Source organism: Protomyctophum bolini, assembly GCF_963924005.1.
Source record: "Protomyctophum bolini genome assembly, chromosome: 6".
Classification (NCBI taxonomy): Eukaryota; Metazoa; Chordata; class Actinopteri; order Myctophiformes; family Myctophidae; genus Protomyctophum; species Protomyctophum bolini.
In genome coordinates this window covers 25,410,573-25,437,998 of record NC_137867.1, presented here as the reverse complement: position 1 = coordinate 25,437,998, position 27,426 = coordinate 25,410,573, and the positions used below count along the sequence as shown (strand labels likewise).

Here is a 27,426-nt window from a genome sequence, read left to right as displayed (position 1 = left end):
TATGGGCCGTGTTCGTTTCCACTGAACCCGCCATGATAACGCAGGACTTTGAGGCAACGTGACATGACCTTGGGGAGATATGCCAGGAACACACACTTACACAAACACATGGGAAATGAACTTTCCACCGAACTGTTCTCATGGACACACATGTCTTACACACAACCGCCTTCTACTCCCCCCCCCCCCCCCCCCCGGCAGCTAGGTATCTTTTTTCCCTCCCCCCGCGCAGCTCATCCCTTCGATGGCTTGCGTAGGAAGAGAGCTTTTTTGTGCCTGGCCCAAGCCCAAGCCCCCGCCACCCCTCCCCAGAAACGTGCCTGCACATCAGAGTATTATTTTTCTGCTGTTCACAGTTATAAAAATGACAAATAAACCTATCTATCTATAGTAGGCAGCCGCGAATAGGAAAAACTAAAAAGGGCAAATAAAATAACCACACAAAAGACTGCAGAAAAATCGTGCACGTGCACAGGCGTGCATGTGTGAAAGCTCCCCCCACACTATCAGCTTCTGGCTAGGGGAAACACTGTGTATAGTGCAATACTTTGATTTCCAAACATTGTGCCTAGTGTACTGAGAGCGGATACAATCCCATGTCCCATGACAGTCATGACCATTAAGAAAATCTTGTTCGAGTCCTTTGTTCATGGCTTGGCATGTATTCCCTTTTCAAAAAAAAAATCAAAAATAGCTGGTACTACAAACAAGTATGAGCCACCTAAGTACGTGAGTTTGAAGAGAGAGTGGTTAAGGAGACCAGGTGACATGTATAGGCTTGAATGTCCAAGTATCAGGGTGTCCCATATGTACAAGGTCTTTGTATGGAGAAGTGCTCCACTGGAACGGTGGAACTTGGTCCCAGGTGGGTCCATTCACTGCCACCATACCAAATTCATGGAGCATGCTGTATGAGGTCACCTGGAACGTGCAAAACATGCCTGAAATTAGCACGCTTCTCTAAGCTCTTTGTCAACCGCAACTGAGAGGACAGATAATGAATCTGTATTATTCCCACATATTATTAACCCATTTAGACACTGATTCTACAAATGTCTTCTAAATCATGAAATTTTTCTGAAAAACCTATGTTTCTATGTCAGTGGTGCGCAAACTATTTTATGTCAAGGACCCCCAGAATGATCTGTATTTGGCCGCCGACCCCAATCTGAAAATATGTTGTTCCAGGGACCCCCCAGAAGCAAAGATTTGAGTTAAAAACTTTCGCTGTGAAAGAATATATATTCAAAGATTCGCGCCACATTTGCCATTTTTCAAAAATAGCTAAAGTATAACATAATGCTTAAAACACCAAAAGGGGTTCCCGTTCAAAATGGGTTAATAAATGAGACATTTGATGAAGGAAGATGAGAAAGAGACAAACCTTCATGTCTGTTCCACCATGTGGTCTCTGCCTCAGGGCACCAAATGGGTATGTACCATTAGCTGGGTTCAGGTCTGAGCGGGCTGAAATGGCATTTTCCCCATTGGCAAGTGGATTACAGCCATCACATCGTGACAGTGGGTCTTCCTTGAAGTTATTGTACCTGAAAGGAGAGACATTACACCACCACTTGTAAAAAAAAAAAGAAAATGGAGTAATACAGAAACTTATAACACACAAATCACACCAGAAATAAAGTTTGTATGTATCAATAAGATTCATGTCAAATTCCTATTGCAGATCTGCCTTAACAATCCAGAAGATCATACCTCATGAGGCGGACCATTGAATCCAAGTCTGTAACATCGGTCTGATTTCGTCTAAAGATCTGAGCTCTGGGATTCTGTTCCAGAGAGAACCATGGACCAAACATCTCAACAAGCTCATTGCAGCCACTGGCATTGAATATGTCAACGTAGTATCTAAAAGTAAATACATTAACAAATCAAATCATGCACACATTTGATATGTTTGTGAAAAGATTACCGGTAGTACTTTACATACTTACGGAATATTGAAACTTGCCCAATAGCCTTTTTTCAGCAATTCATCCGTTTTGTCACTGTAAACAATCATTCCCCTGCCAGAAAACACACAGTTTAATCAGAATGGAATAGAAGAAAATCAGACATAAGTCTTGATCACGTGACCAGAGATAATGTGTACCAATGTGTGTGAGGTTTGAACAAAATCTCCAGCTAAAATCTGTCTCATGGTGGTGCTATAACAGGCCAGGGGAAAAAACATGTCTCTGGCCTTCTTTTAATTTAAATTTTTATCCCACGGTTTTGTAACCCAGTTTTTTCTTTTTCACCCAGTGCCAATTATCTAATGTAATCCTGGGCGCTACACTTCCTCTGCCAACCTGGGGGGGCAGCGGACTGACCTCATGCCTCCTTCTATGCATGAGGAGTCCAAGCTGCTTTTTTCCCAGCCGGACGTAGCGCGTGGAAGGGACACGTTATTCCGACCAGTTCCTTTCCCTCCATCAGGCGCCCTGGCTGGCCAGGGGGAGGTAGTTTTAGAGACACGGGGAGAACATGCAAACTCCACACAGAAAGGTCTCTGGCCTTCCGGAGACAATTTATAGAAAATTAAATGTGGAGGTTGTTGTTGTGGTGGTGGCCAGTCAAAATGGTGGTGTGAGGACTTACGGAATCTGCTCCAGAACAGTGAACAGCTGTTCTTCATAATCTGTCTTTCCTGGAGTGAAGTGGTTATAATCCACTATCATCCACTGATTGTTATACCTGCAACAGAGACAAACACAGTACACAATGCATAATCCTGAGTGTTCATTTGACCAACAGTGTAAAAGTGTACCCAGCTGGTCCATAGTCCAGTTAAATTAACACTCAGCATTCTGCACTGCATATTGAGAAACAGGTCAGACTAAACTGTGCAACAGTTTTGTGATAAGTCAGTGGAACACACAACTTTGCTGATTTTATGTGATAATGTTGCCTTGTGTGTGATTGTGTACACTGACTCTGTACCTTGCCCTTTGCTCCCGTTCTTGCATGGTATATTTCATGTTCTAAAGACATTCAAAATTTGGTGGGAAACAATTTGAGATGGCATTTAAAGGAAGAGGGAGGACCCCCAGTGTAAAGGTGGAACATTTCTCTGTGGACATATGCTAGCAATAAAGAAAAATAAAGGCATCCAGATTAATGTATAGACTCACGTTCCACTGTTGTACTCGCTAAAGATCTTTGCCCATTCCTTTCCAGTTGTGGCCAGTCGATTGGCCACAATATTCCTCAGCCATTCCATGACTGCTCCATGAGGCTGAACAAACTTCCAGCGAGCCGAATTGCTGTTGCCAATGGTGGTTTCCAAAGTAACCTAGAGAAAAACAGGAACTGACAACTAAATCTCTATTACATTTCTCAATGTAAAAATAACATTTGGCGGCATGATTATCCCATTAAGACTTGAGGCCAATTCTAAAAATGCCTTACAAACCAGTAGTTCTATCAAGATTGTCATGTTAAAAAATTGCAAATGTACAAGCTTGCTTATAGCTTTTATCTGCTATTTTTGAATAGCCAACGCAAAAATCTAAAATGACACAAATGCTTTCCCGATTTCAATGGGTTAAGACTCATTCTCACCAGACCACTGCTTAGGATGTAGAAGTCATCACCAGAGAAGATGGATCCTGGGTAAGAGGAGAATGCTTGGGTTCCTCCAGGAAGTGGCTCACTGTCTGAGAACACCACATAATATATGTTTGCTTATAGCATGTTATGTAGACAGCATAAGTGCATTGTATGTGCTATTGTCATAGCACGTCATAGTACATATGTATAGCATAGTAGTATAGATGTATAGCTTATATGTATAGTTTCATTATAGATATTCCACTGTTACTTTCTTAGCTTACGCATGTTTCATGATAAATGTTTTTATGTGATGTATACCCATGCTTTTTTGTTCTTGCTTAATGTAAGCCGCTCTGGATTAAGAGCGTCTGCTAAATGCCTAAATTGTAAATTGTTTGCTAAGTGGAACAGACTTTCATAGGTCAGGGAGGACACGTTTTATAAAACGCACAGCTGTGGGTTGTAAATAAATGTAAATTACTGTGACTCTAAATAGCCTCTTATAATAAAAACATTGGTCATGGAATGGATTACCTGTTGGGGACACATTGAAGGCAAAATTATACTTCTTCATAATGCGCAACATGGATTGATATGTGTTCCAAGTGTCATGTGACACCAGCAGTTCCTTATTGCCTGGTAACAGCTTAATCAGAGCAGAACAGGAGCCTGATCCCAGAGTCCGTGTTTGGCTGGATTTATTTAGAGCAGACTCCAAATCTTCCAGATCCCCACCCATTTGGAACAGTCTAGTAGAGAGGGATGTAAAATGGTTGAGAATGTGAAAAAAACATTCCAGGGGCAACGCAACTGTATGGTCTGAAGGAAAAAAAGCAAAAAACTCACAGGAAGCCAAATGGTTCAATGGAAAAAGGGCCTTTAGGAAATGATAACTGGTCATTATAACTGTCCTCCAGTCCTTTCAGTTGCAGCAGAGCCAGACGTACCTGAATAGAAGAACCAGGAGGAATGACGGACTGAATGAATTATTAATATTCAGAATATAAACGGATTGGATTACCAGCTTTTCACAAAGAAAATAAGTCCGGTTTATTTAAAATGTTCATTTAATCAAAATCATGGATGATGAATACATGTCATATGACAAAAAAACTCAACTGTTAATAAATGCATAAATGAAATGTGTGAAATAAAAGGCATAAAAACACAAAATACACATTAAACATTACGACAACATAAAAAGGAATGCAAGAATAATACGGTAGTTTCATATGCTTTTTGTGTTGATGGAAGGTGAAGACAAGCAATAATAATACAATGTAGTGTCCATTGTTGTTCAACCATGACATTCTTTAAAAACAAATGATAAAAGCTTAAATTCAATATCAAACAGTGAAGCGTGAAGAGAGAACAGTACCTGGTGCCAGTAGGGTGAATTTGGTTGATCCTGTAACTGTCCCTGTATCCACTGCATGTTTTTAATGATGTAAGACTTCAGTTTCTGGCAATATCCTGACTCAAATGTGAAGGGCCCACAATAACCCATTAGTGTGTTCATCCAGTGCATGTAGATCGGCTGAAACAAACATCTTAAATGTGAACTGTGCAATATGATTTTTCAGATAAAGTTCGAACGCATATGACCATAAAAAGTCACTATTTATCCTGAGTGTCTGACCTGCGATGTGACAGCAGCCTCCACTGCACCTGCAGCATAAGCCTGGATACTGTCATTGTACTGCTTGCTGGTAGTGACCTCCAAGAACGACCAGCTTAGAAAAACGTTTGCAATTAAATACAGTTTTAATCAAAATAGACAAGCACAATTTCAATAGACACTGGTAGACACAAACGGCACGTGACGTCTCTCATCCAAGATTGAATCGAAACAAAGCCGATTTCGGTTCCACTTCACATTGATACCAGCACGTTTTCATAATTTCCATTTATATTGATTGATTGAATAATGTAAGTTTGCACAAAAAGGTAGTGGTACACATTTATACAAAAGATGCTAAAAGGATAACAGAAAATCCTTAAGGACTTATTTCCACTGTGGTCCTGTGTATTCAATCAAGGATAATATGCAGCTGCCGAATTCTTTCTCGAGTAGTCAATGCCAAAGTCCGTTATTTAGGCTACAAAACAATATATCACTCGATATCAACTCACCCCGAGTTTTTGATGTCATCAGTATAGTTTGCCCAAGCAACAAAACCATCTTTATATCCTTCAACGATGGATAACAGTCCAGTTTGCTTATCAATAATAGCAGTATGTATTTCTGCTCGAACTGACGTAAAAGAAAAGTAAAAAACGTATAAAATCATAAAACTATTCATTGTTGTTAAACTCTTTCCATGGCTAAACGACATGTTTTCAGAGTATGTCATGTGATTGTTGGGCAGTGGGCATGTTATTGGACAATGGACATCATGTGACCATAACCTAGGACGCACTTTCAAAATAAGAGCTCAGACAGTTCCGAGCTGATAAACCAGCCAATAGTAAAATATTCACACAATATCAGAAATGACAACATTGTATAAAGCATACATTCTAATTTTATATAGCATTTATTACAATAGTCCAATGTTCTCTGTTTGAGGCGCAATCTAGAAATTAAAGGGTCATGATCACAGGCGTTCTAGGTCTAAATATCTTTGTGATTTAACATTTTCTACTTGGGTCCTCCACACCATCTGAGGTGCATATGTTGACAGTTCTGTTCTCTCAGGTTGTCTGAAGATCATGGCATTAAACAAGGGGACTCAATCTTCTTCAGTTGCTGTAGTTTCCATCGCCTCCATAATTCCTTCCAAGACCTCTGCCTGTTTACGTTTTTTGGGAGCCACTGAGGGGAAAGGAAAAGGTAAATGTGTTAAGAGTTTGTTGTGATGCAACATGCATCAACTTGTGTTGTAGTGGCTGAGGTTGGTGTTACCATGAAAATGTTCAGCAGTTTTTCGTCTCAACTTCTCCACTGTGTCTTCAGTGTCAGCCCATTCTAACACCAAGCGTCTTCCGTACAAATGGGTGCTGTGGCACAGTGCAGCAAAGGCTTTCTATAAAGACCACAACAGTGCGTTATTATGGGCAAGCTATACAATTACTGGGTACATTTCTCCCTTAAATGAATATATGATGGGATGGCTCACATAACCAGAAAATCAGACACCGGTAATACGGTATGCACATTTGCAAACACACCTTGGCTTCCTGTTTGGTAAGGAAGTCAACAAAGCCAAAGCCCCGATGATTCCCTGATCCAGCTGCTTTCTTAGGGAGACGGACTGTCTTCAGCTCTCCAAATGTACTGCAGGCAAGGAGTAAATCTTATTATTAGAATCCGTAAGTTGTCTGGTGTTTATCTTTTCGCCTCTTGTAGTGCAATTGTCTCCAAACTTTGCACAAAAAAAGTCATGGGTTGGGTCATTCAACTTTCATGCTTTCAACTATCATAACTTTTTAACATTCGTTAAAAGTCACATAGACAAGTGGTCTCAAGACACTTTAAATGTAAAGCAGAGACCCGACATTGTCCAATGGGACTGGGGGTTAACTTATGGAGGCAGGGGAGTTGGGGGTATGGACATCTATTCAGGGACTTGGAAGTATGAAGGTACGGAGGTGGGGTTGGGTATAAAGAGTTGGTATGCGAGAGAATTATGTTGGGGGGGTTCACATAGAATGGGGCCTAACGCCTGCAGGGCTCTTTTTTCTAGTTTACCTAATTAACAACCTTGAATGTGGGATGCCAAACAATAAGACAACTGTGTGTGTGTGTGTGTGTGTGTGTGTGTGTGTGTGTGTGTGTGTGTGTGTGTGTGTGTGTGTGTGTGTGTGTGTGTGTGTGTGTGTGTGTGTGTGTGTGTGCGTATGCGTGTGTGCGTGTGTGTGTGTGTGTGTGTGTGTGTTACCAGAAGAGCTCTCTGATTTCCTTGACAGTAGTTTGGAAGGGGACATTGCGTACAAGGATCTTAGATCCTGTCTGCTTCTTGACATCCTGCTTCTTCTTGTGGGACACATCAGCAGACCTGAATATAAGGAAAGGTGATTTAATAAGTAACGATAACTTTCAGCCCCTGCCACCTTATATTTGACCCATTATCAAATACATATGAAATATGTGCCAGCACCAACTCTAAGTCTAAGGGACCTAAGTTAAAGCTAAACATATAGTCGATCAATAATGCATGCGTTACATACTTTTGGAATCTCTTACAGACTTTTCTTTTTGTTTCAGTATCATAAAGAAATAATTTGAAAGAAATTAAATGTACTTTACTCCTAAGTATACAGATAAATGAATGAAATTAATTTAAGTTTTACTTTAACATGGGCCTATTTCTTTCTATCTTTCTTTTATTTATTATTTTCCTTTCTTGCTTGGAATAGGTGAAGGGTTGTATTGTGTCTGTATAATGTATGCGCACAAAAAAAAGAATCTTACAAGGAATTGTACATGTGAAAACATGGTTATGCAGCCACGCCCGGAAGCCGGCAAAAACTAGAGTTCTCAACAGGCCCGCAAATGAAGGCCCCCGGCCCTACCTAGGCCTTCATCAAACTTTGTACACTCAAGACACTGCCCCCACCGTCACCCTTAGATCACCATATATGGAGCCGACTTGTTCTGACATTCCATATGTTGATCTGACCTCATCAAACGCTGTACACTCAAGACATGCTGCATATAATATATGGCCAGTACAGAATTCATTCCATATGTTGATCTAACCCCCATGCCAAAGAAAGCGACAGCGCTCGCCGCTCGCCCAGCAGTCTGCCGTCACCCTGGTGGATGTGTGCACTCGACCCGTCACTTCTCGCCCTCAGGGCGTCTCACTGGTATTGTTGTAAATAATGTATTTGCGAACGCAGTGAGCACTTACTATGAGACCTAGCAGATCATGTCTGTCTGTGTGTGTGTGTGTGTCCCCTTTGTGCCCATATATGGAGCTGAGCGATTTGTGAATCACTCAGCTCCATATATGGGCACAAAAGGGGCCAGGTCCACATATACAGTAACAGCGGGACAGACAGACAGACAGACAGACAGACAGACAGACATGCACACACACGAGCTGCGTTCGCTTCACGCGTTTGTGCGTCTTACTTGTTTATTTAAGACAGTATATTTCTGCTGTTTAATCACAAGGGTTGACACCTTCACCTACCAAATTCTAGCTAAACTACATCTCTTTTTTAGGATGACTGTCATCTTCTCATCTAGACATGACACTATGTCCCATCTCATATCATATATCATATCATACCTTGTGGCTTTCTCAGAAATCTTCAGCTCTAACTGGTGGTCATCCACATTACAATGCTGCAGAGACGTTGAGGGAGAGAATATAAATCATAGGTAAATGGCTGGTTTAGGAAGGTCAGTGTGATTAGGAACAGTGTTCAGTAAAGACTGTCATTACTTGTAGCAGCCTCATGGCTTTCTGTGCTGCATCCGCGGTCTGATACTGGACAAAACCGTAGCCCATGGACAACCACTTTCCTAGATTAGAGAATAGCACAAGATGGTTATTTATTAGCCTGGTTAATGAACCAGACCGAATCAGCCGTTGGCAAAAAAAGAATTGCCTGCCGGCAAATAGTTATTTATTGCCATCTGGGATTACATACTGTATGATTTTGGGCCAGTTCTCTTAGTTGTGTGCCAGTATCGTGCATGAAAATAGTGCAATCTACAACAGGTCATGATGCATTGTGAACTGAAGAGTACCCCACTTTCAAGAGGATGATACAGTTTCAAATGATGGATTTGTTTTAGGACCTGCTTTATCTTTCTTCTTGGAGATAGTGCACGTCTTCACTTTTCCACATTTGGTGAATGTCTGTAAAAAAACAAAACATCTATCACTTATATTGAACAAACTGTTCATCACCAGTCTTTAATTCCATGTAAACTGAGGGTCTCATTACAACTGAACTTACCGCTTGTAGTTTCTCCTCTGTTGTGCAGAAATTAAGATTCTTAACAAAGAGTGTGGAACCTGGAGCAGACTCCTCCTCCTCTTCCTCCTCTTCTTCTTCCACCACACCCTCTGTCTGTCTGTCTTTGGAGACAGACAGATCTAAAAGATATGATTATTCAAATGACCCATTTTGTATCTTAAAAGAAACAAGCTATTGAGAATGTCATGTGTGCCTATTTGTGCACTGTTACCTGGTTCCGGTCTAGCTGCTGTAAACACCCCCACAGGGGCCCACTCCAAATATAGTGGGATGTGATGGAACTAAAATGGAGACAAGAGTAATTAACATCAATACAATACATTGAATGTACTGTACTGTGAATGTACTGTAGAAAGGGCAGTACAAACCTTGCTGTAGGCTAGCCTGGTGAAGGCACGTTTTGCTTCAGTTGGCTCCAGAAATTCTATAATGGCAGTGAGCCCTGAAGGAGGCAGCAGCACCCGACCCAAAGAGCCATGGGGTGAGAACAGCTCCTCTAGCTCTGACACAGTCACACCCGCTGGAAGGTTTTTTACCAACATCACATATGTACTCCTGGCTGATGCTGCCTATTTACAAGCAAGCACACAGAGCTTATAGTACAAAAAACTATTATGTATGTATTGTATACTCACTATACTATGCAAGCTTGCAACATACCTGGCTGAATGAATCCAGAGACACGTTATTGTCCAGAAGGAACTGGCGAGTCTCCTGGACGATCTGGGTCTCCCCTAGAGCCATCCTCACTGCAACGCTACCCTTTGATTCCTGCAGACAGGGACAAAGGACCACACTAGCATGAAGTAACCTTTAGAATACATGCGAGACTAAATGATATCTTAAGTAGTAAGGGTGTATGCAAGTATGGACAGGGGCACATGGGATGTATTGGGGCGAAAACATGGGTCATGGGCAAGTGTAAATAGAGAGAGGTACGCAAAAAGAACAACTCACATGGTCTAGAACTTGGCTTTTGGTTGTGTTGTATTTCTCAGCAATGGCATCTGCCACGGCACTTGTACCCACAAACAGAGTGTTCCAGTTGTGGGAGCTAGATGGTAAATTAGAAATAGAAGGGACAGGAAATGAGGTGTGTGTGTGTGTGTGTGTGTGTGTGTGTGTGTGTGTGTGTGTGTGTGTGTGTGTGTGTGTGTGTGTGTGTGTATTAAAAAAATACCATGACTTTCTTTTTACATTAAACTTCTTTTAACATTAATGTTATACTATATATTAAATAAATATTATATTATATTATAATATATTATCATTCAAATCTTTTATTTGCAATATCCTCACGGCCCACCAGTGGGCCAAGGTCCAGCTGGGCCCACAGATTGACAATCGCTGCAGTACCTGGAACTCGCAGCTTTATTTTTTGCGTCTTTCTGTCGTTTATAAGAGGAAGACCCAGGGGCACCAGAGTCTGACGAATCCGTTTTTTCCTTCTTCACGGTGGAGGGAAGCAGGTGAAGCATCCTGCCCTGAAAGCATGACAGAAACACAAAGGTCACAATTTGTTTCGCATCAAGCCAAAATCTGAGCCCAGTTATTAACTACATTTAATTAGTGCCGTGATATTTTCCACCCTAAAACATGATCATCAGGTATTATTATTATTATATAAGGAGGAAGAATGTTGTCAAACAAAGTGTACAGTATTTGTTAAAATGTCGTTTTTATGTGGATATGCCCAACAGTTCATTAAATATGCCTGATTTGCGTGGTGATGGGGGGGTGAATGATTCACCTGAACTGAAGCCACACCCACAGCTGTTGTTGTATGAGAACGGGGAGGGGAAGATATTGTGATGTCACTATATCACAGTTTCTTTCATTGCCACATTTGACTGTCAAGGTTTCAGCCTCCAGTCCCTATTTTCCTGTTGCCGTTTGTTTTTGTTTTTCCTGTTTCTGCTGAAAAAAGTGATTCTGTAATTCTGTGATCTGATGATAATGTCTGCATTGTCAATAAACCGTCCATCCGACGTGTCCACACATTCTAGGGAATCCAACCGACGGATTCAAAGGACGTCCCAGGGCAGGGGTGCCCATTACGTTGATCGCGGTCGACCAGTCGATCGCAAGCGCTCCGCAGGTAGACCGCATGGCCAAAAAAAACTAAAAAAACAATTCTCGCCTCGGGCAGGCGGCGGCGGCTTTAAAACCCCCCACAATGCAGTGCCTTGTTTTCAAGTGTGGGGAACGTCGGGTCTGTTCTGTTGTTAAACAAACTAATTAAAAGGATATCTATCCATCATTGTTCATATAGGAAGATGCGCGTGGCAAAGAAACCTAAAACATATCACTTCCATGCAGAGTGGGAAGAAGATTATTCTTTCACGATGTCACATTCAAAGTCCAACTGCGTTTGCCTTACTCGAGCCCATCGCTACATTCATGTGCTTCCCATTCAGAAGCTGATTCCATTGCCTCGAAAATAGCAACACTTTTTAACATGAACTCTTCTGCGTTGGAGAATGAGATCATGGCACTGCAGGCTGACATACAGTTAAAGTTGCGCGCCCGCGATGGAGAGTTTTGGAAATTACTCGTGGGGGAAAAGTATCCAAACATCAGGACTTGTGCAGCCTCGCTCACAGCGTTATTTGGCTCCACATATTTATGTGAATCAGCGTTTTCCCACATGAAGATAATTAAGTCCAAATATCGTTCCACGTTGACGGATGATCATTTGGAGGCCTGTTTAAGACTAGCTGTCAGCAGTGACTGTCCGGATTACGCAGCGCTGACGGACTCCATTCAGTGCAAGGCTGCAAGCAGTCATCTGATTAAAGGGATAGTTCAGATTTTTTTTACTTAAATTGTATGAAATACTTTCCATTAATATAGTGGTTGCAACTGTATTAATTGATTACCAGAGTCCTGTGGTGGGAGTTCTGCTCTGGTTGAGTTGAGTGGTGCATTATTCCTTCATGTGATTGTGTATGCTTTTTATGTGTTATACTTTTAATATTTGTAACATTTTATGAGCAATATATTACAAATTGAAATTGATTGACGTTATTACAAAGAGTATCTTTAACAAAAAATCTCTTCTTTGCAATGTGGGGTAACGAAATAAATAGAATTGATTTTGAAACAGTCCAAATGCCTTAATGTTATTTATTTTGAGTATTTTAAGCAATGGGATAATATTTCTTTGGTTGGTAGATCACCTTGAGCTGGCAATTTTAAAAGTAGACCTCAAGTCAAAAAAGTGTGGGCACCCCTGTCCTAGGGCATCTTCAATGATATCAGGCTTGAGAACAATATTCAGATTTTTATTTTTTTTTAGACCCTAAGGCCACCATACGCTTCGCTCTTCTTTCACCAGCGGTCCCGGTTACTTCCTAGTGTACCGCGGCAGAAAGAATGCCTCGTCTCTCCTAATATAGAGCGCTCTCCGTGGTTTTGACCTGATGGATATACTAAGCTCTTCATTTCTGACTGCCTCTCGTTCAAAATAAGAACGCAATGGATTATTTAGCGATAAAATTAAAACGAGAGAAAGGTAAGCAAGCAAAGAAATATCTCAGTTATTATTATTATTATTATTATAAGATCAGTTTACCTGGAAAATGTGTCCATCCAGCTGAGCTAGAGCTGCCACAGCATTCTCTGGAATCATGTATGTTACAAAGGCGAAACCTTTAGTCTTCTTGGTTAAGTTGTCGATGGGGAACAGCACATCAGACAGCGGACCTGCATACAATGTGGAATCATGACCGTTGTAGTGACTAATTTGTTTGCATTTGCATGCACTGTACATGTGCGTACATGTGCGTATATGTGTATGCATGTACTTATGTGTTTTAACACACCATGTTTAGTGAACAAATCTTTGATGTCTTCCTCTGTGCAGGTGTAGGGAAGGTTTCTCACAAAAAGTCGTCCTGATTCTGCAACGTCTTCCTCTTCTTCGTCGTCTTTCAACTTTCTGGTGAAGTCCCTGTCAATCTCCTTCTGACTCTTGTCCCTCCAACTCTTACTCTGCACATTCACCCGGAACATCTCAATGTAGCGCCCCCCTGAGGCACACAGAGGCCACACAGAGACATCAAAATCTGCTCCAGATTTACTATGAATACATCTCAATGTAGCGCCACCCTGACAGCACACAGAGGCCACACAGAGACATCAAAATCTGCTCCAGATTTACTATGAATACATAAACAAACACAAAAGAGTAGAACATATGTTTACTCACCCATATAATCTTTGTTCTTCTTCAGTGCCTTTTCCACCTCTTCATCAGAGTGCAAGTCCACATATATATAACCTAAAACATACATTACAAAATCTGACAATTATCCACATAAGTCATGAATCGAAAAAAAGAGAGAAATGATCAGGAACATAATGTATGATTATGAATAGTGTCACTCTCACACCTGTTCTATTGCCACTTTCGTTCCTCCCAATTCTGATAGCGGCGGGCTTCAGAGGGGTCATGAACTCTCGTACTTGTTGCTGGTGACATCACACATTAAGAACAAAACAAAAATATTTTTTGAATTAGGTACGTATGAATCAATGTCACTTCTCTCCATTCTACTCACCTGTGTATCTCATTACTCACTCACCTCTTTAACTGTGAAAGGGGCTCCTCTTAGTTTTACTTGGAAGTCTGTGGTAGGTTCAGTCTAGGGAAGGCAGTATCAGTGTTAACCAGCGGAAACATAGGGTTGATACTAGATGGCCATCCTAAAAAGGACAGACATCCCAACAGAACACACTCACCACACATTACTATAACCTAAACAAACACATCCCCATTGTAGGGTTAAGTTAACTCTACTAATAACCTAACCTTAATTAATTCAACCAAAGCCTAAACTATATGCAGAACTTCCATCCATTCTTGAGTGGCCATGTAGTGACAAGACAACTGCAATGTATGTATGGAAAATAATATATTTCACTTACTGCATGTATAGGGGGAAAGGTTATAAGAAAGCAATTACCTCCTGTTTTGCAGTTTTTATGGTTTTGCCCTGCTTCTTATCCAGGGACGATACAGCTGTCTTGGTCTTTAATGTGTCTTTGTCACCACTCTCATAGGCACTGTCTGACTGAGGCAAAGGGCATTGTACTTGTACATCATCTTTGTTATCATTGTCTTTGTTATTATCTTCATTTTTTTCAACATCATCCCCTTCTCTACTATGATCCATGGTGTCTTGTGTCTGGACCACTTTGGAGCGCAGGTAATCCATATCAGACAAATCAGTTTTCAGTGCTTCTTTGGTGGCCTCTGAAAACAACACATAATAATAATAATCACATTTGGTTTTACTGTAGATACTTCTAAGGACATAAATCATTTTGTATTGCAATTTTATAATCTAAAGTAGCCAGATGACCAACAATCTACACCTAATGATACGTATAGTGTCTAAAATCAATTCATAATCTAAAAGAGGAAATGAAAAACAACAGCATCACAAGGCGGTCCTTCATATTCGGAGCAGTATCAGGATTGGTTTTCAAAGCAGTGGGCAAAAGTTAGTTGTTTTTCTCCGACATTGAAACGCATTTATTGCGCACGCACGCCGCACGCACGACACACACACACGACAAATATTACCCACCCTGATCTTCACAATTTTCCTCTTCCTCTTCTTCACATTCTGACTCCTCAGAATCAAAGTTGAGGTAATCATCAGTTGCGGGTTTCTGTTTCTCTTTTGGTAGTTTTCCCGTTGCAGCTTCAGGGGCAGCTGATTGTTGCAGAACATCGTTGGCCCAGGTGGGTACCTGACTTCGATTCTGATACACTGACACAAACTCCTTGAAAGTGTCATCCTCTTCCAGCTGACAAACAAGATTAAACATCAAACATCCAAACATAAATCACTAAGTTTATATATTTTGCTTAACATACAGTATAATCATATCTATATGTTTTGATGGTGTGTGTGTGTGTGTGTGTGTGTGTGTGTGTGTGTGTGTGTGTGTGTGTGGAACGGAGCATCAACTTCCACTGACTAATGCCCGATGTCGCCTCCTATGGGCGCAACAACAAAGACAGCGACAACATTGGACTGAGTTGAGATTACAAGGAAAGACTGCATGTCTTCCTGCTGCGGACCATTCTGTCTCTCACTCTGTGTTCAAAAAATTTGCCATTGATGAGTGCATTGTTGTTTTTACTTTGAAAGCGAGATTACAGGTTCTACCTTCTAAACTTAATCTCTCCATCTGGTTTCCAGGCAATCATGCTCCTCACTGTATCCATCATGGCCATGAACAAATAGCTGAAACCATGTCCCACATCTTAAATGGTTGCCATGTTTACAGGGGCCTTTACATATGTAGGCATGACAGAATAGTGGATTTGATATCGAAAGACATCTCTTCCATTTTCAGGTCCTCCATCATGCTTTATAAGCATTCTACTGTGAAGCCGAGGATGTTTAACCTGTGTAATGATGATTCTGTGTTCTCTAACATTTCAGCTAACACCCCTGATGTCATTGTTGTAAATGAAAACCTTAGAGAGGTGTTCATTCTCGAGGTCGGCTGTACCTTTGACTATAGCCTGGAAGAAGCCTTTCTAACCAAAGTGCTGAAGTATCAGCAGCTAACGCAGACCATCTCACAGCTAGCACGGCTACGGCTTTGGCAGCCTAGGGCATGTGCATAAGTTGGTTGTGAGGGGCTTACAAATGGCCGGCCTTTCCAAAAGGAAATTGCTCAGTTTCAGCCATTATAGGAAGCCGCTCAATTTGGAGGAGGCGTTGTTTCCTTTATCCATGATTTATGTCTGCTGCCCTGTGTCCGACATGTCAGCTGTACTGTATGTAACGATGCTTTGCCGTCCATGCACGTTTTAACTGGCTGCTCTCCCACTGTCAAACTGCACTGGCAGTGTTTATGTCCTTTGTACAGTAACAAGGTATTCCTGTACTTCTCATTATGTGGACATAAATAAACATTTCAAATGTGTGTGTGTGTGTGTGTGTGTGTGTGTGTGTGTGTGTGTGTGTGTGTGTGTGTGTGTGTGTGTGTGTGTGTGTGTGTGTGTGTGTGTGTGTGTGTGTGTGAGTGTGTGTGTGTGTGTGTGTGTGTGTTTCAAGAGATTGACTTACTTTGCCCAAAACACTCAAGGTTTTTTGTTTCTTCTTCTGAGGGTAACAATAGCAGAACATATGTGCAAATACCATTAGACAATTTTAATATAGGATATGTAAGAAGTTAACAAATAGGTCAGTTTTATTTTAAGTTGTTGTACACACAATACCTTTTCATTGGTTTCTTTAACAGCCTGTGTACCTGGGCCTGTGCTCTGTGTGTGCTTGCTCCAGGCTTTTGCTTTAGTGGGGTCTCCAAAAGATTTACACATCTCCACCTGCAGAAAAGGATGGGAGGTAAGCAAAATTGCAAGATGTGTCAAGACAGGGCTGAAATTGAGGGCATGATGGAACCAATGGTTTGAATCATCCAGCTTACCGTCACTCGAGATGTATCAACAAAACTCTTGTTGAAATGTTTTAAGGCATTATCTGCATCCTCTTCGGTTTGAAATCCAACAAAACCAAACTTTCGAAACTTGCCATCCTTTGTAAACTTCAGAGTGCAGTCTGTCAAAGTTCCAAAGGCAGCAAACATCCCCCGGAATCTATCCTCCTTCATCTACAGGGGCAGATCACATTTTCAAGTTTATCGCAACTTGCAAGATGTTTGCATACTGAAAACCGAATTAAATTATTAGCTTCAGCAGAGACTGTCTGCAACCCATTGTTTGGATCGATTCTGGCATTTTGATCAAAACAAGATAAATCATGGGGCGCGTTCGGAAATAGCGCACTGAGCGCATTGTGCAATGCAAACTAATAGGCGGGTGTGCTCCGGTGTGGTATTTCCGAACGCACCCATAGTCTCTGTTGAGGTCGTGATATTCCCCATTGCAAATGAAAAAAGAGAAGGACATGATAAACAATAAATTGATGGTAAATTTAGGTCTGATAATGATGTACCGAGCTTGTTCAAATCATATACGTTCCTAGCCGCAATTTGCAACACTTGTATTAAAAAAACGTTAAGCTACTTTCTGTCAAGAAATTCTGTGCAGGTGATTCTTTTGTAGTAGTGTAGTGTTGTAGTTGGGAAGAGCTCGTCGAAGTCACTGAACGGTCTTGCGTACCACCCGTTTCGAATTTGCACATAATGCAGGAGCAGCAGCACAAAAAACGAGTGCTTCCAAACTCCAACACTTAAAGATGGTATTGCAACTGATTCATCCCATTATAAAACATCTAGTTGTTGCAAATTGCAGCTAATACGTTCCAACCATTTTTCAAAGCATATTTTCCAGAATCCAGAATGAGAGGCCTATATAAATTCCTGCAAATCTGTGATATCCACTCATTTCGGGGATAAACAATACATTGATGGGTAAATGTTAGCCTCAAGCCTCCCAGTCTTACTCATCTGCTGGAAAATGTAGGTGTGGTAAAATGATGTACCATGCATGTGAAATATAAATAATAATCATATACGTATTATATGCAACCATTTTCCAAAGCATACATTTATTCTTTATGTTTTTACATTTTGAGAAAAACAGCAGAGATGCCCTAGCCTTGGATCAAGACTATCGAGGTAGTAGGTGTACTGTTATGGTCCAGGGCTAGTGTAACTGTATTCTTATCGATGTCAAAATCAATAAAAATACTAGCCATGGTTCACGTCATGACGCTTGTCATGATAATCATGGCAGTCACGTTATGATGTTTCAGGGCTAATAAAAATGTAGACTCCCATAGATGCATGTTTATCGATTCTGACGTTCTAAATTTTAAAGAGTCTAAATCTTAAGTTACCATGCACTGTATCCAATGTAACTGTAATAGAGTAATCTTTCTACATGCACAATACCATACTCTATTTCGCGGAAAATCTGGCAAATGTTAACTGCATACATTACTTACCCCGTTGGGAAGGTTTTTAACGATGATCCTTGACATGTCTGATACTTTTTAAATGACACAATAAACATAAATTTGGATTTACGTGAATGTCAGGATGTCAACAAACAAGCATGGAACTTTCCCTAGGTCGCCATTTTGAGTAGGCGGTGCTTAGAATTCTTAGCATCCGGGTATGGACCGGTATGGACATCGTCAAACAATAAAGGAAAAACAGCGCCCTCTTGACGCAGATAAGTAAGCCTGGGACCGAGGCTACTCTTGACGTGAGTCAACTGTGTGTATAAAATAGCTCAAGGCTCTATTGCTGATTACTTAGTTTAGGACCCCCGCAGTGGTGTCCGATTAGAACTTAAACCAGGATGCTTTGACTTCTGCCTTCTCCCTGAAGCCGACCCTTGTTATAAGCCTATGCCCCTATTCTCCGACTATGCTTAATTGTCACGATGACTAAGCCAGTTAGATCTATCCATATATGGTTATACCACATCTATCTGATATCAGCACTAGGTCGGCTCGGGCCAAATATAGGGATTGTCATACATGTCATATGTCATGTAGCCCAACGTCAGTCAGAGTCTTCGTTACTGTGTGTGTGTGTGTGTGTGTGTGTGTGTGTGTGTGTGTGTGTGTGTGTGTGTGTACGTGTGTGTGTGTGTGTGTGTGTGTGTGTGTGTGTGTGTGTGTGTGTGTGTGTGTGTGTGTGTGTGAATACCTTTATACATATATTTGTGTTTGATATCTAGAGAAGTGAACTACATTTTCTCTATAGGCTTTGATTGATTGATTTCATCACGTGAAATCATGGAGACCCTTAGATCTCCATATATATGGTTATCAGTCCAACCACTGTGGTCAATATTAAGCTCATATGGGAATGTCAATATATGGCCATATCGTGATATTCTGATGATTACCTGTGTGGTTGCCGCGACACAGTGTTGTCACACTTGCAAATGAACCAAGTTGGTACAACACATGGATCTCCATAATTATGTGGAACTGACTAGCATCACCTGGATCTCCATATATGAAGATCACAACACTGACCTCATCAAACCCTGTATAGCCATACATGGTTTGACATACAGATCTGAATATATAGAGCCGGCCAGCAACTCTATTGACCTCACTGACATGACACCAGATTAATAGTTTAACGTCTGCTTCTCAACTGTGCCATATTAAGAAGCTCTGTTGTTTCATACTGGTTGTAGGCTTAAACCATTTATGAATTTGTGCTCCATATGAACATGGTCGTGACTCTTGAGTTTAACTAAATGAATGAATTCTTCCTTTCATTCTTATATTCATACAGTATGGCATTTCTTGTTTGTTTTAAAATGTATAGATTTATTTATTTATTTTTAAGAACAAATAAATGGGATTTTTTTATTATTTTTGTTTTACTCGAGTCGTGACCCACTGTTTGGGAAACGGTGAGTTCCAGCATCTTCAGAATATTGACAGACGGGGTCACGAGTCATGGCCAAAGCATTTCCGGGGGTCCCCAGCCAAAAACGTTGAGAACCCTCTCTAGTCCACATGGTTCTCCAAGGGGAAGAGGGACACATTTGCTGATTTTGCTGATTTTTGCTGATTTTCACAAACAGCCTGCCAATTGTGTTACCGGAGGCAACAGAATCCCCCTGCACTCACCTGAAAATTTACATATTTTTTCCATTAACAAATGAATACAAGAACACTCACCCTAAAACACCCTGGCCCTGAGAGTCAAATTCGACGACCATGGAACAGTCGCCATTCCTAAACATAACCTCAGTAAAACTATGCCTAAACCCTAAACCCAACCTTATTCCTAAAGGAAAACTATGCCTAAAGCCTAAATGTATTCCTAATCTTAACCTCAGTAAAACTATGCCTAATCCTAACCTCAGTAAAACAAATACAAGAACCATGCATGGGGGCGTATGGTCCCCAAAGAAATGTGGTTGAGTGTGTCTTGGGTTACCAGGCAGTTAGACATACCCTGGCACAACATCACTGATGGTGGTACAGTTTATTTAAAAGTGCAATCTTTATCTCACAGACAATAAATGGTCATAGGGAAAAAGAAAATCAGCTATATCACACATGCACGCTCACGCTCGCGCTCGCGCGCGTGCACACACACACACACACACACACACACACACACACACACACACACACACACACACACACACACACACACACACACACACACACACACACACACACACACACACACACACACACACACACACACACACACACACACACACACACACAGAGGGAGAACAAGAGAGAGAGAGAGAGTCCGACAGACAGACACCTCCCAATTTAGCTTAGGTACTAGAGTACAATGAGAATCAGCAGCATTGCTTTCCCTGATGATTATGTTGCATCATTCAAGCCACGTGGGAACTGAAATCTTTGATGCACTGCATTCAAGTTTCTGATTTAGAACTATCTACTTCTCGTCTCAGAGCGTTTAAGTGGTTGAGGTCAAAGCAAAATGGACAGGGGGCAATTATAACAGTAACACACTCAATAATTCTAATAAGAAGCAAGCGAGGGATGAGACTTCTTCTTCACATGCTCAGTACTAGGGTCCTCTCTCTACCTATGGAAGAGTATAGAATGATCACTTCATCAATTCATCTCAGCAGAAGTTTATAAAAGTACAGACGGTATAAAAGTAATTTTTTTAATGTACAATAGGCTATTTTCCTTCTGTTGTCTAAAGTTTAGATGACAGAAAATTTAAACTAAGGTGAATTGTATGTGAGATACAATTCAAATACATTTAGTCTAAATACCGGTAGTCCAAATTTGAAAAACAAAATACCAAATTGACCTGAATATAAGACTACGTTTTTCCCCCCAATGTTAATATCCCAAAAAACGGGGTCGTATTATAATCGGGGACTAAACTTTTTGACATTCAATGTTATTATTCTACAAATGAGTCTTGAAAAATGGGTGTCGTCATATAATCAGAGTCGTCTTATATTCGGGACAATACGGTAATCCAAATAAAAATAAAAACAATAACTAATTATAAAACATTCTTAAGCAACAATGTTGTAAAAAATAAATATTACTTTGTGCTTTTATTTTAGATGCAGTGAGTGACTTGTTTTTTTTGCCTTTAAACAGAAAACTAATGTTTTTTAGCCTAAGGGTGGCACTACTAGAGGAAAGGCCATGGGGTCACCAAAAACATATGTTTCATCTAGCTCTGATCCATAGCCTTACTGCTCTTGCCTCCATTAGAGCTATGGACCAGAGCTAGGTTTCATCCTGCAATCTGCAATACATTATGATGAGACATATTGCGCTCAAAGTTTACACTTTGGCCTGAGGGTGGTGCTAGACTAGACTAGAGGAAAGGTGATAGGAACACTTATAGATTAGGGTTCCTCCTACAGGAAGTATGCTTGTTATATTTTTAGGTATCTAACTGAACTGAGCCCCCCTTAATTAGTATCAAGTCAAACATGAATTATTAAACTAAACACAACAATATAGTGTTTACACTGAATACTGTGTAGGTGGTGTTCACCTATAGTCTCACAGTAGCCAGTTGATTAGAATCTAAATCTAATGCCTGGGGTTGACAAAAAACAAACAAAGAAAAAAGGAAAAAAAAATAAGCCTGACATTTCACAATTGACCAACCATGGGCAAAATCCAGTCATGCTGACTTATGATTCAGACTGAAACATTTGTTCACCTGATAGGGGCAGCAGATTAGTCTTCATCACAGGCAACATAGTTTGTAATACGTGTTAGTGAAAGCTTCCATGAGTTGTATTTCAAAAAGAGCTTGTAAACTGTGCTGTCCTTGGTTCTAGTGCATAATTGTTTATAATCGTACTAGTCTTCCGCCTGTCTTTCTTTTGGAATTCATTGTGGATTTGTAGAAAAGTCTTGTTCTTGGTTTCAGGAACAAAAAAGAATATGTAGCTTCCCACAAACAGGCAAATGACCATGAAAACCAGGAAACAGTACTGCTGTAGTCCAGTCTGTGGAGACAGAATATATTACTTACTATCTTAGATGAGCTTTATTAAACAGTTCAACTTTCAAGCCCTGTTTCCTGCTGGTAACCATTAACTTTTGAGCTGTACCAAGTAGAAACCCAACATTAGAAGATAAAGATTGTGGCATAATAGACACCTACCACAATAAATGGGAAGATCATGCCTATGAAGAAGAAGCTGAACCAGTTCACAGAACCTGCAATTATGTATGCAGCAGGGCGCGTGGTTTGTGTGAAAAATTCCGTGGTCAAGATGTTAGTCACACCACCTTCAGGGCAAAAGGAACAATATAAGAGGTCTTATTTAACAGAACTTGAAGAACAATGGATGAAAAATAACTATTTGTTTTTTGATGAGTTACCTGGTCCTAAACCAAAACTTAGGATAAAAGCAAAAACACACGCCATACTTATATAAGGTACAACTGGGCTGGATTCCTGCAGGGAAACACAGGAAAGAATTATGTTAACTTGATACACACAGGTTTGGTTAACATGCTATTATACTTCATAAAAAATATAGTAAAAAGAACAAGAAAATATTTGAAGGAAAAACAAAAAAACAAGTAGGCTAGTATACCATGTGCTTCCTGTAGGCTACAGTTTAGAACAAAATGTTAAGTTATTCAATTACCTGAAAGGTGAGGCTCACAGTGAATAAAATGCAGCAGATACTCATCAGAGCATACCCTCCCAAGATTAGCACTTTCCTTCCCAAACGCTCTATGAGCATGCCCTAAGAAAACACATAACACGTCACATGGATGCACACCACAGGATTATTTAGAATAAAATAAATAAAGAGAGAAGCATATTAAGTATGCTTCGCAACTCTAATATTGCACTAGTATGTCTAGCACATAGAACCAATATGAAATAATATAGTTGGAAACAGTATCTCACATACTTACACAGGTTAAAGCAGTGATGCATTCACAGGCACCGGTGCCTACTGTTGCATATGGTATTCTTTCATCTGGAATGCCAGATTGTTTGAACACATAATCTGCATAGAAATAAATCTGCAGAGAAGTAAAGAACACAAAATAAAAATAATAATAATGTGCTGTGCAAAGAAAATACATTATGATTTTAGACATCTGGATATCGATATCACTATGCAAATGTCTTTTTTTTGCTGACATTGTTGGTATAACCAGATTAGAATCATCATTGTGAGAAAGCAGAGTTTTAGTGGACAACTGGACATACTGCATTGATGCCATTGAGCTGCTGTGCAGCGTTGATCAAGATGATAGAGACAAGCTGCAAGCGCAGACTGCGGTCACTGAACAGTTCCCATGGTTTCTTGGCTTCGACCCCTAGTGCAGCAATCCTCTCTCTCTCCATATCTTCCATCTCGCCATCATAGTTGCCTGCCCCGTGCAGTTGCTTCAGAGCTACACCCGGGAAACACAAGACGTGTGATTGTGAATAATCTCATTGCCGCATGACACAGTCATACTCTATTATTGCATTTGTTCTGCGCACATGACAGATTCACCTAACAGACAGATCAACCTGTGTAAGCTCCCTCTACAAACCTCCACAGTATGTTATAATGTCTGCTCAAAGACAACGTCTTACACATTATCATGGTATATGCTTGAACATTTATCCATTCTCCACAATTCATGTTTCTGTCTCTGACTATCTGAGATAATACAAGACTCGCTCTGTCTATTCAACCATGCAGTCATGTGCACAATGTGAAATCAAGATTTGCAGTGCATTGCTGGACTTTAATCTATCAACATTAAATCAATATTTGTGTATATATTTCTTCGAGTTTCATTAAAAAGTACAAGAGCGGTTTTAATGCCATATTACCTTTTCTACATCCAACATCATCCCCCTTGTCAATCAATAGGTACCGTGGGCTCTCTGGGAAGAAGGGCAAGATCAAAAGCTGCAGGAATGCTGGGATACAAGTTGTGGAGAGCAGAATGGGCCAGTGTTCCTCATTACCCAGTAGCTCCCTGTAAAATCACATGAATGATATCTCAATAGCAAGGTGAAACAAACACACAGGCATATTAACACAAAAACAAGTTTCAGTTCTCACTTGAGGCCCATTACTTGACCAGTAAAGATCCCACCGGTGATGAAAATTGAGGTACCCATTGCCATGGCACCACGTAGAGCTGTTGGTGCTATTTCCCCTAAATAAAGAGGCTGCACACATACACCAATTCCTGCAAAAGAGAAAAGTTTTAAAACCAAGTTTTTGTCTGGGTATGGGCGACGGGGCGTATTTTCTCATCATTTTTGAGAAATGTAGTTCTCTTTATCTGACATTTAGATGACATTTAGATCTCATTTAGTATAAAGATAGGAACAAGCCTGTTGAAATATTCACCTGCATTTAGGCCTGAGACAAAACGTCCCAATATGAGTAGTTCAAATGCTCCTGTGTGGTAGCTCAAGGCAACTATCAGTGCCGCAAGTAAAGCCAATAAATTATTACCCAGCATTGTTCCTTTTCTGCAACAGAGATCATATACAAAGGAGGAATACATTTAAGCTTTATTTCAAAGGCACACATTTGTAATAAAACAAAAAAAACAAAAACAAAACAATAATAACAATGTAATAATAATGTAATAATAAAAAAAAATCATACCTCCCATACTTAATGGACAAGAATCCACCAATACTATTTCCACAAAACCCTCCTAATGTGAATATAGATACAATAGTGGACCACAGTAGTGTGAGAGTATGCTCTGAGATGGTAGTCTCATAACGTTCTTGCCAGGTGTGGTTGATGAAATTCTGCACAGCCTGAAGTATGGAAAAATATCAACATGTAACAGTTGGACTGAAAGCTGTCCTTATGGTATATAATTATTTGAGAAATCCTAAATATTTCAAAGTTGCAACACAGTTGTATGCTACACTAAACCTTAACCACTTGGCCTTCGGTGCTCCCATTGATTATTCCTAAACATAAATAACATAGAGGCCTATAAACTGTAATATATGCAGTCTCCTACAATGATTGACAGCCAAATAGGGTCATTATTACCTGAGTGGGTGCATTGATGACCGAAACGTTATAACCATACTGAAAGGCCCCTCCAATACCAGCAGCACCAGCAGCCAGTAGAAGTGATTTATTTGGCAACTGCAACCAAAACAGACACAATGAGTCACCCTAATATTAATATAATAATAATAAATACAACCTTTATGATTAATTGCGACCGAATGAATTATGGAATCACGCATTTCCCGTCAGTGTGTCGGGCACCAGTGTGTGTTGGGCACCATATATGGTGCCCAGGTCTTGTGACATGTGTCATCATCAGGGATGGAGTTAAGCCCATATATGGAGACCCCTGAGGTCAACAAAATTGGCCAGCAACTCTACATCTGACCTCAAACATCAAACCCTTAGATCTCCATATATGGATATATGTCAGAACCTGTTCTGACATTCCATATGTTGATCCTACCCCATCCATCATTCCTCTTCGATGTCTCCCTTTTGTTTTGACTGATACCTGTCCATTCAAACTCTAGAGGGGCCTGCTCCAAAGTTATTAGTGCAGCCCGCCCGGCAGAACTATAGAGTTCTCAACAGGCCAGAAAATTAAGGCCCTGTTTGATGAGGGCCCAGGTAGAAAATGTCCCCGCTCCCTGCTACCACCCTTAGATCTCCATATACTGTATGGAGCTGACCTGTTCTGACATTCCATATGTTGATCTGACCTCATCAAACCCTGTACACTCAAGACATGCTCCTAATATGGCCAGTAGAGAATTCATTCAATGTTGATCTGACCCCCCCATGACCAAGCGCCAGCGCTCGCCCAGCAGTCTTCCGTCAATGAGGCGTATGTGTGCACGCAACCTCGCCCTTTAGGGTGAGGTCGCTTCTCGCCCTCAGGCGTCTTACTGGTAAATAGAAATTAGAAAACTAAAAATACAGCTGAGTTTAAGGTAAAAGCTATGAGAAGGTAAAGAGCTATGGACATAAAAATGGCTTTATTTAAATGACAGATTAAAGATTGGTTTTCAACTTCTTCAAAACACTAAGAGATCTTAGATTGTGAGTTCAGGGTATAGGGGCATAGCAGCAGCAGAAGTTTGTCTCACCATACAGTGATTTTGTCAAATGCTTTTAAAATTAAGACCCGAGTGTTTTGTCTGGAACAGAAAATTAAAGGGAGTGTGTGACAAATAAAACGTAACTTTAAACTCAAATCTAAGCCAGTGCCATATTGCCAGAACTGGAGTAAATGATCGCTTGTTTTATGTTAAAATAATTGACGGAGCATTCTGAATTACTTTCTGAAGTAATACAACCGGCTTGTAATAAATGTAATGTATTTAACTTCTGCATCTTTCTGATTTAAAAAAAGTTAAAGTTCTCAGTTCCTGAGATGAAAAATGGCTATGCTTGTTACCTTGTTAAAATGAAAATTACAATTTAGTTTAATGTAATTTAATTACGATCCGAATTTAAAGTCACACCCAGGTCTGTAAACTGTTTTGATCTGTTTACATTCCAGACACCTGGAATGTAGCATGCAGCATCATGACCAGTATTTTACACTGGCGGTAATTGTATGTGAGGCTTAACTGTTATTTATTACATTATTGAAATGAGTATTCCACCCCTCAATACATTTAATCCTGGGATACATACCTTAAATTCCCTTTTACGTTCTCTGGTGCTTAAAAGTAAAGGATGATATTCATCTCCATTTTCTCTCCTGAATCTTTCCATGATTAATTTCTTTAACTTATTTACATTTAAATCCATGTCTCTCAATTCTCTCACAGAAGCACAAAGCTCTCTTCACAACGTTGTCATCTTAAAACAGGAAGCCCTCTATGAATGAGACGATTCACAGAGTAGTAAATATACCGTAGCGAATACAATTGATGAGTTAGCTCATGCGTGACCCAGTGGGAGTGTAAAAACCAAAAGGCGTGGTAAACTAGACAAGAGAATAGTGAAGCTTGTTG

General features: G+C 40.4%; 3 protein-coding genes across 3 annotated transcripts; all 3 read right to left on the bottom strand.

Moving 5' to 3' along the window:
• Positions 1-285: 285 nt before the first annotated feature.
• On the bottom strand, positions 286-5,906 carry plbd2 (phospholipase B domain containing 2; the record flags this gene model as incomplete). Its single annotated transcript, XM_080766320.1, has 12 exons — positions 286-921; positions 1,385-1,547; positions 1,714-1,866; positions 1,953-2,024; positions 2,599-2,694; positions 3,132-3,292; positions 3,562-3,656; positions 4,087-4,301; positions 4,399-4,499; positions 4,931-5,089; positions 5,192-5,285; positions 5,686-5,906. The coding sequence occupies 12 exons, from the start codon at positions 5,904-5,906 to the stop codon at positions 751-753; spliced, it is 1,701 nt and encodes a 566-aa protein (XP_080622446.1). The 3' UTR covers positions 286-750.
• A 324-nt stretch (positions 5,907-6,230) lies between these two features.
• rbm19 (RNA binding motif protein 19) lies at positions 6,231-18,558 on the bottom strand. Its single transcript, XM_080766318.1, has 24 exons — positions 18,426-18,558; positions 16,945-17,127; positions 16,736-16,843; positions 16,584-16,619; positions 15,084-15,306; positions 14,457-14,746; positions 14,076-14,135; positions 13,884-13,962; positions 13,700-13,771; positions 13,314-13,520; positions 13,064-13,194; positions 10,846-10,973; positions 10,447-10,543; positions 10,150-10,260; positions 9,858-10,058; positions 9,701-9,770; positions 9,469-9,608; positions 9,308-9,368; positions 8,949-9,028; positions 8,793-8,848; positions 7,434-7,550; positions 6,724-6,829; positions 6,458-6,578; positions 6,231-6,367 (listed from the first exon to the last, which is right to left on the bottom strand). Exons 1-24 carry the CDS (start codon positions 18,459-18,461, stop codon positions 6,285-6,287), a joined length of 2,796 nt encoding a protein of 931 aa, XP_080622444.1. The 5' UTR covers positions 18,462-18,558; the 3' UTR covers positions 6,231-6,284.
• A 3,469-nt stretch (positions 18,559-22,027) lies between these two features.
• On the bottom strand, positions 22,028-27,184 carry slc2a11b (solute carrier family 2 member 11b; the record flags this gene model as incomplete). Its single annotated transcript, XM_080765746.1, has 12 exons — positions 22,028-22,432; positions 22,591-22,718; positions 22,812-22,887; positions 23,084-23,185; positions 23,361-23,471; positions 23,662-23,849; positions 24,280-24,428; positions 24,515-24,644; positions 24,809-24,933; positions 25,073-25,233; positions 25,478-25,576; positions 27,104-27,184. 12 exons carry the CDS (start codon positions 27,182-27,184, stop codon positions 22,223-22,225), a joined length of 1,560 nt encoding a protein of 519 aa, XP_080621872.1. The 3' UTR covers positions 22,028-22,222.
• Between the last annotated feature and the right edge of the window lie 242 nt (positions 27,185-27,426).